General features: G+C 42.0%; 1 protein-coding gene and 2 pseudogenes across 1 annotated transcript; all 3 read left to right on the top strand.

Moving 5' to 3' along the window:
* The first annotated feature begins 5,064 nt into the window (after positions 1–5,064).
* Positions 5,065–6,468, top strand: LOC139234605 (clumping factor A-like). Its single transcript, XM_070865292.1, has 2 exons — positions 5,065–5,952; positions 6,007–6,468. Exons 1-2 carry the CDS (start codon positions 5,065–5,067, stop codon positions 6,466–6,468), a joined length of 1,350 nt encoding a protein of 449 aa, XP_070721393.1.
* Positions 6,469–6,677: 209 nt separating this feature from the next.
* On the top strand, positions 6,678–8,555 carry LOC139234604 (clumping factor A-like; annotated as a pseudogene).
* Positions 8,556–9,070: 515 nt separating this feature from the next.
* Positions 9,071–9,646, top strand: LOC139234745 (clumping factor A-like; annotated as a pseudogene).
* Positions 9,647–12,779: the final 3,133 nt, after the last annotated feature.

Raw genomic sequence — 12,779 nt, 5'->3', positions numbered from 1 at the left:
TCCTATAATGAACAATGATCCTGTCACGGACAGTGATCCTGTAACTGACAATTATCCTGTAACTGACAATGATCCTGGAACGGACAATGATCCTGTAACTGACAATGATCCTGCAACGGACAATGATCCTGTAACAGACAGTGATCATGTAACTGACAATGATCCTGCAACTGACAATGATCCTGTAATGGACAGTGATCATGTAACTGACAATGATCCTGTAACAGACAGTGATCCTGTAACTGACAATGATCCTGTAACTGACAATGATCCTGTAATGGATAGTGATCCTGTAATGGACACTGATCCTGCAACTGACAGTGATCCTGTAACTGAAAATGAACCTGTAATTGACAATGATCCTGTAACTGACAATGATCCTGGAACAGACAGTGATCCTATAATGGACAATGATCCTGACACGGACAGTGATCCTATAACTGACAATGATCCTATAACTGACAGTGATCCTGTAACTGACAATGAACCTGCAACTGACAATCATCCTGTACTGGACAATCATCCTGCAACAGACAATCATTCTGCAACAGAAAATGATCCTGTAACGGAAAGTGATTCTGTAACTGTCAGTGATCCTGCAACTGACAATGATCCTGTAACGGACAGTGATCTGTAACTGACAATGATCCTGTAACAGACAGTGATCCTGCAACTGACAATGATCCTGTAACTGACAATGATCCTGTAATGGACAGTGATCCTGTAACTGACAATGATCCTGCAACTGACAATGATCCTGTAATGGACAGCGATCCTGTAACTGACAATGATCCTGTAACAGACAGAGATCCTGTAACTGACAATGATCCTGCAACTGACAGTGATCCTATAACGGAAAGTGATCCTGCAACTGACAATGATCCTGTAACTGACAGTGATCCTGCAATGGACAATGCTCCTGCAACTGACAATCATCCTGTAATGGACAATGATCCTGCAACTGACAATCATTCTGGAAGAGACAATGATCCTGTAACAGACAGTGATCCTGTAACTGACAATGATCCTGCAACTGACAATGATCCTGTAATGGTCAGTGATCCTGTAACGGACAATGATCCTGTATCGGACAGTGATCCTGTAACTGACAATGATCCTGTCAAGGAAATTCATCCCGTAATGGACAGCGATCCTATAATGGATAATAATCCTGTCACAGACAGTGATCCTCTAACTGACAATGATCCAGTAACTGACAATGATCCTGGAACGGACAATGATCCTGTAATTGACAATGATCTTGCAATGGATAGTGATCCTGTAATGGACACTGATCCTGCAACTGACAGTGATCCTGTAATGGACAATGATCCTGCAACTGACATTGATCCTGTAATTGACAATGATCCTGTAATTGACAGTGATCCTGTGATGGACAATGATCCTGTAACTGACAGTGATCCTGTAACTGACAATGAACCTGCAACTGACAATGATCCTGTAACTGACAATCATCCTATAACAGACAATGATCATGTAACGGACAGAGATTCTGTATCGGACAATGATCCTGTAACTGACAATGATTCTGTAATTGACAATGATCTTGCAATGGATAGTGATCCTGTAATGGACACTGATCCTGCAACTGACAGTGATCCTTTAATGTACAATGATCCTGCAACTGACATTGATCCTGTAATTGACAATGATCCTGTAACTGACAGTGATCCTGTGATGGACAATGATCCTGTAACTGACAGTGATCCTGTGATGGACAATGATCCTGTAACTGACAGTGATCCTGTAACTGACAATGAACCTGCAACTGACAATGATCCTGTAACTGACAATCATCCTGTAACAGACAATGATGATGTAACGGACAGAGATTCTGTATCGGACAATGATCCTGTAACTGACAATGATTCTGTAATTGACAATGATCTTGCAATGGATAGTGATCCTATAATGGACACTGATCCTGCAACTGACAGTGATCCTGCAACGGAAAGTGATCCTGCAACTGACAATGATCCTGTAACTGACAGTGATCCTGTAATGGACAATGATCCTGCAACTGACATTGATCCTGTAATTGACAATGATCCTGCAACTGACAATAATCCTGGAACGGACAGTGATACTGTCATGGAGAATGATCCTGACATGGACAGTGATCCTATAACTGACAATGATCCTATAACTGACAGTGATCCTGTAACTGACAATGATCCTGCAACTGACAATCATCGTGTAATGGACAATGATCCTGCAACTGACAATCATTCTGTAACAGACAATGATCCTGTAATGGAAAGTGATTCTGTAATGGACAATGATCCTGCAACTGACAATGATCCTGTAATGGACAGTGATCTGTAACTGACAATGATCCTGTAACAGACAGTGATCCTGTAACTGACAATGATCCTGTAACTGACAATGATCCTGTAATGGACAGTGATCTTGTAACGGACAATGATCCTGTAACTGGCAGTGATCCTGTAACGGACAATGATCCTGTATCGGACAGTGATCCTGTAACTGACAATGATCCTGTCAGGGAAATTCATCCGGTAATGGACAGTGATCCTGTAACGGACAGTGATCCTATAATGGACAATGATCCTGTAACGGACAATGATCCTGTAACCGACAGTGAACCTGTAACTGAAAATGATCCTGTAATGGACAATGATCCTGTAACTGACAGTGATCCTGCAACAGACAATGATCCTTTAACGGACAGTGATCCTGTAACTGACATTGATCCTGTAACGGAAATTTATCCTGTAACAGACAGTGATCCTGTAACAGACAGTGATCCTGTAATGGACAATGATCCTGTAACGGACAGTGATCCTGTAACAGACAATGATCCTGTCACTGACAGTGATCCTGTAACTGACATTGATCCTGCAATGGACAGTGATCCTGTAAAGGACAATGATCATGTAACTGACAATGAACATGTAATTTACCAATGATCCTGCAACTGACAATGATCCTGTAACTGACAATGATCCTTTAATGGACAATGATCCTGTGACTGAGAATGATTGGGTAACTTTCAATGATCCTGCAACTGACAATGATCCCGTAACGGACAGTGATCCTGTAAATGACAATGATCCTGTAACCGACAGTGATCCTGTAACTGACAGTGATCCTGCAACTGACAGTTATCCTGTAACTGACAATGATCCTGTAAAAGACAATGATCCTGTAACTGTCAATGATCCTGTAACTCACAAGGATCCTGTAAAGGACAGTGTACCTGTAACTGACAATAATCTTGTAACTGACAATGATCCAGCAAAGGACAATGATCCTGAAAAGGACAATGATCCTGTAACTGACAATGATCCTGTAACGGACAGTAATCCTTCAACTGGCAATGATCCTGTAACTGAAAATGATCCTGTAACTGACAGTGATCCTGTAACTGACAGTGATCCTGTAACTGACAATGATCCTGTAACTGTCAATGATCCTGTAACTCACAAGGATCCTGTAACGGACAGTGATCGTGTAACTGACAATGATCCTGTAACTGACAATGATCCTGTAACGGACAAATATCTTGTAACTGAACATGACTCTTTTAACAGACAATGATCCTGTAACGGACAGTGATCCTGTAACTGACAGTGATCCTGTGACTGACAATGATTCTGTAACTGACAATGATCCTGTGACGGACAATGATCCTGTAACGGACAATGATCCTGTAACTGACAGTGATCCTGTAACCGAGAGTGATCCTGTAACGGACAATGATGCTGTCACAGACAATGATCCTGTAACGGACAGTGATCCTGTAACGGACAGTGATCCTGTAATGGACAATGATCCTGTAACGGACAATGATCCTGTATCGGACAGTGATCCTGTAACTGACAATGATCCTGTCAGGGAAATTCATCCTGTAATGGTCAGTGATCCTGCAACGGACAGTGATCCTATAATGGACAATGATCCTGTCATGGACAGTGATCCTCTAACTGACAATGATCCTATAACGGACAATGATCATGGAACAAACAGTGATCTTGTAACTGACAATGATCCTGCAACTGACAAGGATTCTGTAATGGACAATGATCCTGTAACTGACAATGATCCTGTAATTGACAATGATCCTGTAACTGACAATGATCCTATAACTGACAGTGATCCTGTAAATGACAATGATCCTGCAACTGACAATCATCCTGTAACAGACAATGATCCTGCAACTGACAATCATTCTGTAACAGACAATGATCCTGTAACGGAAAGTGATTCTGTAACTGACAATGATCCTGCAACTGACAACGATCCTGTAACATAATGTGATCTGTAACTGACAATGATCCTGTAACAGATAGTGATCCTGTAACTGACAATAATCCTGTAACTGACAATGATCCTGTATTGGACAGTGATCCTGCAATGGACAATGATCCTGTAACTGACAGTGATCCTGTAATGGACAGTGATCCTGTAAATGACAATGATCCTGTAACTGACAATGATCCTGTAATGGATAGTGATCCTGTAACTGACAATGATCCTGTCAGGGAAATTCATCCTGTAATGGACAGTGATCCTGTAACAGACAGTGATCCTTTTATGGACAATGATCCTGTCACGGACAGTGATCCTGTAACTGACAATGATCCTGCAACTGACAATGATCCTGTAACGGACAATGATCCTGTAACAGACAGTGATCCTGTAACTGACAATGATCCTGCAACTGACAATGATCCTGTAACTGACAATGATCCTGCAACTGACAATGATCCTGTTACGGACGATGATCCTGTAACTGGCAGTGATACTGTAACTGACAATGATCCTGTAACGAACAATGATCCTGTAACAGACAGTGATCCTGTAACGGACAATGATCCTTTAACAGTCAGTGATCCTGTAACTGACAATGATCCTGTAACGGAAATTCATCCTGTAACAGACAGTGATCCTGTAACGGACAGTGATCCTTTTATGGACAATGATCCTGTAACGGTCAATGATCCTGTAACTGACAATGATCCTTTAACGGACAATGATCCTGTTACGGAAAATGATCCTGTAACAGAGAGTGATCCGTAAATGGACAGTGATCCTGTAACTGACAGTGATCCTGTGATGGACAGTGATCCTGTAACTGACAATTATCCTGTAGCGGACAATGATCCTATAATGGACAATCATCCTGTAACTGACAACGATCCTGTAATGGACAGTGATGCTGTAACCGACAGTGATCCTCTCACTGACAATGATCCTGTAACTGACAATGATCATGTAATGGACAGAGATTCTGTAACGGACAATGATCGTGCAACTGACAATAATCCTGTAACTGACCATGATCCTGTAACGGACAGTGATCCTGTAACGGACAGTGATCTTGCAATGGACAGTGATCCTGTAACTGACAGTGATCCTGTGACGGACAATGATCCTGTAACTGAAAATTATCCTGTATCGGACAATGATCCTGTAACTGACAGTGATCCTGTAACTGACAATGATCCTATAATGGACAATGATCCTGTAACTGACAATTATCCTGTAACGGACAATGATCCTGTAACCGACAATGATCCTGTAACGGACAATGATCCTGTAACTGACAATGATCCTGTAATGGACAGTGATCCTGCAACCGACAATGATCCTGTGACAGACATTGATCCTGTAACTGACAGTGATCCTGTAACTGACAGTGATCCTGTAAAGGACAATGATCCTGTAACTGACAATCAACCTGTAACAGAGAGTGATCCTGTAACTGAAAGTTATCCTGCAACTGACAGTGACCCTGGAGCGGACAATGATCCTGTAACTGACAATAATCCTGTAACGGACAATGATCCTGTAACGGACAGTGATCCTGTAAATGACATTGATCCTGTAACTGAAAATGATCCTGCAACTGGCAATGATACTGTAATGGATAGTGATCCTGTAACTGACAATGATCCTGTCAGGGAAATTCATCCTGTAATGGACAGTGATCCTGCAACGGACAGTGATCCTTTTATGGACAATGATCCTGTCACGGACAGTGATCCTGTAACTGACAATGATCCTGTAACTGACAATGATCCTGCAACTGACAATGATCCTGTAACGGACAGTGATCCTGTAACTGACAATGATCCTGCAACAGACAATGATCCTTTAACGGACAGTGATCCTGCAACTGACAATGATCCTGCAACGGAAATTCATCCTGTAACAGACAGTGATCCTGTAACGGACAGTGATCCTTTTATGGACAATGATCCTGTAATGGACAATGATCCTGTAACTGACAATGATCCTTTAACGGACAATGATCCTGTTACAGACAATGATCCTGTAACAGACAGTGATCGTGAAATGGACAGTGATCCTGTAACTGATAGTGATCATGTGATGGAAAATGATCCTGTAACTGAAAATGATCCTGTATCGGACAATGATCCGGTAACTGACCGTGATCTGGAACTGACAATGATCCTATAATGGACAGTGATCCTGTAACTGACAATTATCCTGTAACGGACAATGATCCTATAACGGACAATCATCTTGTAACTGACAATGATCCTGTAATGGACAGTAATGCTGTAACCGACAGTGATCCTCTCACTGACAATGATCCTGCAATGGACAATGATCCTGCAACGGACAGTGATCCTGTAACTGACAATGATCATGTAACGGACAATGATCCTGTAACGGAAAATGATCCTGTAACAGACAGTGATCCTGTAACTGACAATGATCCTGCAACTGACAATGATCCTGTAGCGGACAGTGATCCTGTAACTGACAATGATCCTGCAACTGACAATGATCCTGTAACGGACGATGATCCTGTAACTGGCAGTGATACTGTAACTGACAATGATCCTGTAACGAACAATGATCCTGTAACAGACAGTGATCCTGTAACTGACAATGATCCTGTAATGGAAATTCATCCTGTAACAGACAGTGATCCTGTAACGGACAGTGATCCTTTTATGGACAATGATCCTGTAACGGTCAATGATCCTATAACTGACAATGATCCTTTAACGGACAATGATCCTGTTACGGAAAATGATCCTTTAACAGAGAGTGATCCGTAAATGGACAGTGATCCTGTAACTGACAGTGATCCTGTGATGGACAATGATCCTGTATCTGAAAATGATCCTATATCGGACAATGATCCGGTAACTGACCGTGATCCTGTAACTGACAATGATCCTATAATGGACAGTGATCCTGTAACTGACAATTATCCTGTAACGGACAATGATCCTATAACGGACAATCATCCTGTAACTGACAACGATCCTGTAATGGACAGTGATGCTGTAACCGACAGTGATCCTCTCACTGACAATGATCCTGTAACTGACAATGATCATGTAACGGACAGAGATTCTGTAACGGACAATGATCGTGCAACTGACAATGATCCTGTAACTGACCATGATCCTGTAACGGACAGTGATCCTGTAACGGACAGTGATCCTGCAATGGACAGTGATCCTGTAACTGACAGTGATCCTGTGACGGACAATGATCCTGTAACTGAAAATTATCCTGTATCGGACAATGATCCTGTAACTGACAGTGATCCTGTAACTGACAATGATCCTACAATGGACAATGATCCTGTATCGGACAATGATCCTGTAACTGACAGTGGTCCAGCAACTGAAAATGATCCTCTAACTGACAACGATCCTGTAACGGACAATGATCCTGTAACTGGCAGTGATCCCATAACTGACAATGCTCCTGTAATGGATAATGATCCTGCAACGGACAGTGATCCTATAACTGACAATGATCCTGTAACAGACAGTGATCCTGTAACTGACAATGATCCTGTAAATGACAATGATCCTGCAATGGATAGTGATCCTGTAAGGGACACTGATCCTGCAACTGAGAGTGATCCTGTAACGGACAATCATCCTGTAATTGACAATGATCCTGTAATGGACAGTGATGCTGTAACCGACAGTGATCCTGTAACTGACAATGATCCTGTAACTGACAGTGATCCTGTAACCGAGAGTGATCCTGTAACGGGCAATGATGCTGTCACGGACAATGATCCTGTAACGGACAGTGATCCTTTTATGGACAATGATCCTGTCACGGACAGTGATCCTGTAACTGACAATGATCCTGTAACTGACAATGATCCTGCAACTGACAATGATCCTGTAACGGACAGTGATCCTGTAACTGACAATGATCCTGCAACAGACAATGATCCTTTAACGGACAGTGATCCTGCAACTGACAATGATCCTGCAACGGAAATTCATCCTGTAACAGACAGTGATCCTGTAACGGACAGTGATCCTTTTATGGACAATGATCCTGTAATGGACAATGATCCTGTAACTGACAATGATCCTTTAACGGACAATGATCCTGTTACAGACAATGATCCTGTAACAGACAGTGATCGTGAAATGGACAGTGATCCTGTAACTGATAGTGATCATGTGATGGAAAATGATCCTGTAACTGAAAATGATCCTGTATCGGACAATGATCCGGTAACTGACCGTGATCTGGAACTGACAATGATCCTATAATGGACAGTGATCCTGTAACTGACAATTATCCTGTAACGGACAATGATCCTATAACGGACAATCATCTTGTAACTGACAATGATCCTGTAATGGACAGTAATGCTGTAACCGACAGTGATCCTCTCACTGACAATGATCCTGCAATGGACAATGATCCTGCAACGGACAGTGATCCTGTAACTGACAATGATCATGTAACGGACAATGATCCTGTAACGGAAAATGATCCTGTAACAGACAGTGATCCTGTAACTGACAATGATCCTGCAACTGACAATGATCCTGTAGCGGACAGTGATCCTGTAACTGACAATGATCCTGCAACTGACAATGATCCTGTAACGGACGATGATCCTGTAACTGGCAGTGATACTGTAACTGACAATGATCCTGTAACGAACAATGATCCTGTAACAGACAGTGATCCTGTAACGGACAATGATCCTTTAACAGTCAGTGATCCTGTAACTGACAATGATCCTGTAATGGAAATTCATCCTGTAACAGACAGTGATCCTGTAACGGACAGTGATCCTTTTATGGACAATGATCCTGTAACGGTCAATGATCCTGTAACTGACAATGATCCTTTAACGGACAATGATCCTGTTACGGAAAATGATCCTGTAACAGAGAGTGATCCGTAAATGGACAGTGATCCTGTAACTGACAGTGATCCTGTGATGGACAATGATCCTGTATCTGAAAATGATCCTATATCGGACAATGATCCGGTAACTGACCGTGATCCTGTAACTGACAATGATCCTATAATGGACAGTGATCCTGTAACTGACAATTATCCTGTAACGGACAATGATCCTATAATGGACAATGATCCTGTATCGGACAATGATCCTGTAACTGACAGTGGTCCAGCAACTGAAAATGATCCTCTAACTGACAACGATCCTGTAACGGACAATGATCCTGTAACTGGCAGTGATCCCATAACTGACAATGCTCCTGTAACGGATAATGATCCTGCAACGGACAGTGATCCTGTAACTGACAATGATCCTGTAACAGACAGTGATCCTGTAACTGACAATGATCCTGTAAATGACAATGATCCTGCAATGGATAGTGATCCTGTAAGGGACACTGATCCTGCAACTGAGAGTGATCCTGTAACGGACAATCATCCTGTAACTGACAATGATCCTGTAATGGACAGTGATGCTGTAACCGACAGTGATCCTCTCACTGACAATGATCCTGTAATGGACAATGATCCTGCAATGGACAGTGATCCTGTAACTGACAATGATCATGTAACGGACAGAGATTCTGTTACGGACAATTATCCTGTAACTGACAATGATCCTGTAACTGACCGTGATCCTGTCACGGACAGTGATCCTGTAACGGACAGTGATCCTGCAATGGACAGTGATCCTGTAACTGAAAATGATCCTGTATCGGACAATGATCCTGTAACTGACAATGATCCCATAACGGACAATGATCCTGTCACTGACAATTATCCTGTAACAGACAAAGATCCTTCAACTGACAATGATCCTGTAATGGACAGTGATCCTGTAACTGACAATGATCCTGTAATGGACAGTGATCCTGTAATGGACAGTGATCCTGTAACGGACAATGATCCTGTAACTGACAGTGATCCTGTAATGGACAATGATCTTGTAACGGACAATGATCCTGTAAAGGACAATGAACTTGTAATGGACAGTGGTCCAGCAACTGAAAATGATCCTCTAACTGACAACGATCCTGTAACGGACAATGATCCTGTAACTGGCAGTGATCCCATAACTGACAATGATCCTGTAACGGACAATGATCCTGCAACGGACAGTGATCCTGTAACTGACAATGATCCTGTAACAGACAGTGATCCTGTAACTGACAATGATCCTGTAAATGACAATGATCCTGTAATGGATAGTGATACTGTAAGGGACACTGATCCTGCAACTGACAGTGATCCTGTAACGGACAGTGATCCTGTAACTGACAATGATCCTGTAACTGACAGTGATCCTGCAACAGACAATGATCCTGCAACTGACAATGTTCCTGCAATTGACAATGATCCTGTAATGGACAGTGATCCTGTAACGGACAATGATCCTAACACGGACAGTGATCCTGCAACTGACAATGATCCTGCAACTGACAATGATCCTGTAACTGACAGTGATCTTGTTACTGACAGTGATCCGATAACTGACAATGATCCTACAACTGACAGTGATCCTGTAACTGACAATGATCCTGCAACTGACAATAATCCTGTAATGGACAATGATCCTGTAACTGACAATCATACTGAAACAGAAAATGATCCTGTAATGGACAGTGATCTTGTAATGACAATGATCCTGTAACTGACAATGATCCTGTAACTGACAATGATCGTGTCATGGTAATTCATCCTGTAATGGACAGTGATCCTGTAACGGACAGTGATCCTATAACGGACAATGATCCTGTCACAGACAGTGATCCTGTAACTGACAATGATCCTGCAACTGAAAATGATCCTGGAATTGACAATGATCCTGTATCTGACAATGATCCTGCAACGGACAATGATCTTGTAACGGACAATGATCCTGTAATGGACAATGAACCTGTCACGGACAATGATCCTGTAATGGACAATGATCCTGTAACAGACAGTGATCCTGTAACTGAAAATGATCCTGCAACTGACAATGATCCTGTAACGGACAATGATCCTGTAACTGGCAGTGATCCTGAAACTGACAATGATCCTGTAATGGACAATGATCCTGAAACTGACAATGATCCTGCAACTGACAATGATCCTGTAATGGACAATGATCCTGTAACTGACAGTCATCCTGTAACAGACAATGACCCTGTAACAGAAAGTGATTCTGTAACTGACAATGATCCTGCAACTGACAATGATCCTGTAATGGACAATGATCTCGTAATGGACAATGATCCTGTAATGGACAATGATCATGTAATGGACAGTGATTCAGTAACTGAAAATGATTCTCTAACTGACAACGATCCTGTAACTGACAATGATTCTGTAACTGGTAGTGATCCCGTAACTGACAATGATCCTGTAACGGACAATCATCCTGTATCGGACAGTGATCCTGTAACTGACAATGATCCTGTCAGGGAAATTTATCGTGTAATGGACAGTGATCCTGTAACGGACAGTGATCCTGTAACGGACAGTGATCCTATAATGGACAATGATCCTGTCACGGACAGTGATCCTGTAACTGACAATGATCCTGTAACTGACAATGATCCTGGAACGGACAATGATCCTGTAACTGACAATGATCCTGCAACGGACAATGATCCTGTAACAGACAATGATCATGTAACGGACAGAGATTCTGTATCGGACAATGATCCTGTAACTGACAATGATTCTGTAATTGACAATGATCTTGCAATGGATAGTGATCCTGTAATGGACACTGATCCTGCAACTGACAGTGATCCTTTAATGTACAATGATCCTGCAACTGACATTGATCCTGTAATTGACAATGATCCTGTAACTGACAGTGATCCTGTGATGGACAATGATCCTGTAACTGACAGTGATCCTGTGATGGACAATGATCCTGTAACTGAAAGTGATCCTGTAACTGACAATGAACCTGCAACTGACAATGATCCTGTAACTGACAATCATCCTGTAACAGACAATGATGATGTAACGGACAGAGATTCTGTATCGGACAATGATCCTGTAACTGACAATGATTCTGTAATTGACAATGATCTTGCAATGGATAGTGATCCTGTAATGGACACTGATCCTGCAACTGACAGTGATCCTGCAACGGAAAGTGATCCTGCAACTGACAATGATCCTGTAACTGACAGTGATCCTGTAATGGACAATGATCCTGCAACTGACATTGATCCTGTAATTGACAATGATCCTGCAACTGACAATAATCCTGGAACGGACAGTGATACTGTCATGGAGAATGATCCTGACATGGACAGTGATCCTATAACTGACAATGATCCTATAACTGACAGTGATCCTGTAACTGACAATGATCCTGCAACTGACAATCATCGTGTAATGGACAATGATCCTGCAACTGACAATCATTCTGTAACAGACAATGATCCTGTAATGGAAAGTGATTCTGTAACTGACAATGATCCTGCAACTGACAATGATCCTGTAATGGACAGTGATCTGTAACTGACAATGATCCTGTAACAGACAGTGATCCT

Source organism: Pristiophorus japonicus, chromosome 22 (assembly GCF_044704955.1).
Source record: "Pristiophorus japonicus isolate sPriJap1 chromosome 22, sPriJap1.hap1, whole genome shotgun sequence".
NCBI classification, from domain to species: domain Eukaryota; kingdom Metazoa; phylum Chordata; class Chondrichthyes; family Pristiophoridae; genus Pristiophorus; species Pristiophorus japonicus.
The sequence above is the reverse complement of the archived record's forward strand: the minus strand, read 5'-3'. Positions and strand labels throughout refer to the sequence as shown.

Bases quoted from the DNA above. Each gene is read 5' to 3' on its own strand.
- LOC139234605 (XM_070865292.1), top strand. From the start codon at position 5,065: ATGGACAGTGATCCTGTAACTGACAGTGATCCTGTGATGGACAGTGAT. The intron at 5,953-6,006 runs ATTCATCCTGTA...CCTTTTATGGAC, and splicing joins ACAATGATCCTGTCAGGGAA to AATGATCCTGTCACGGACAG.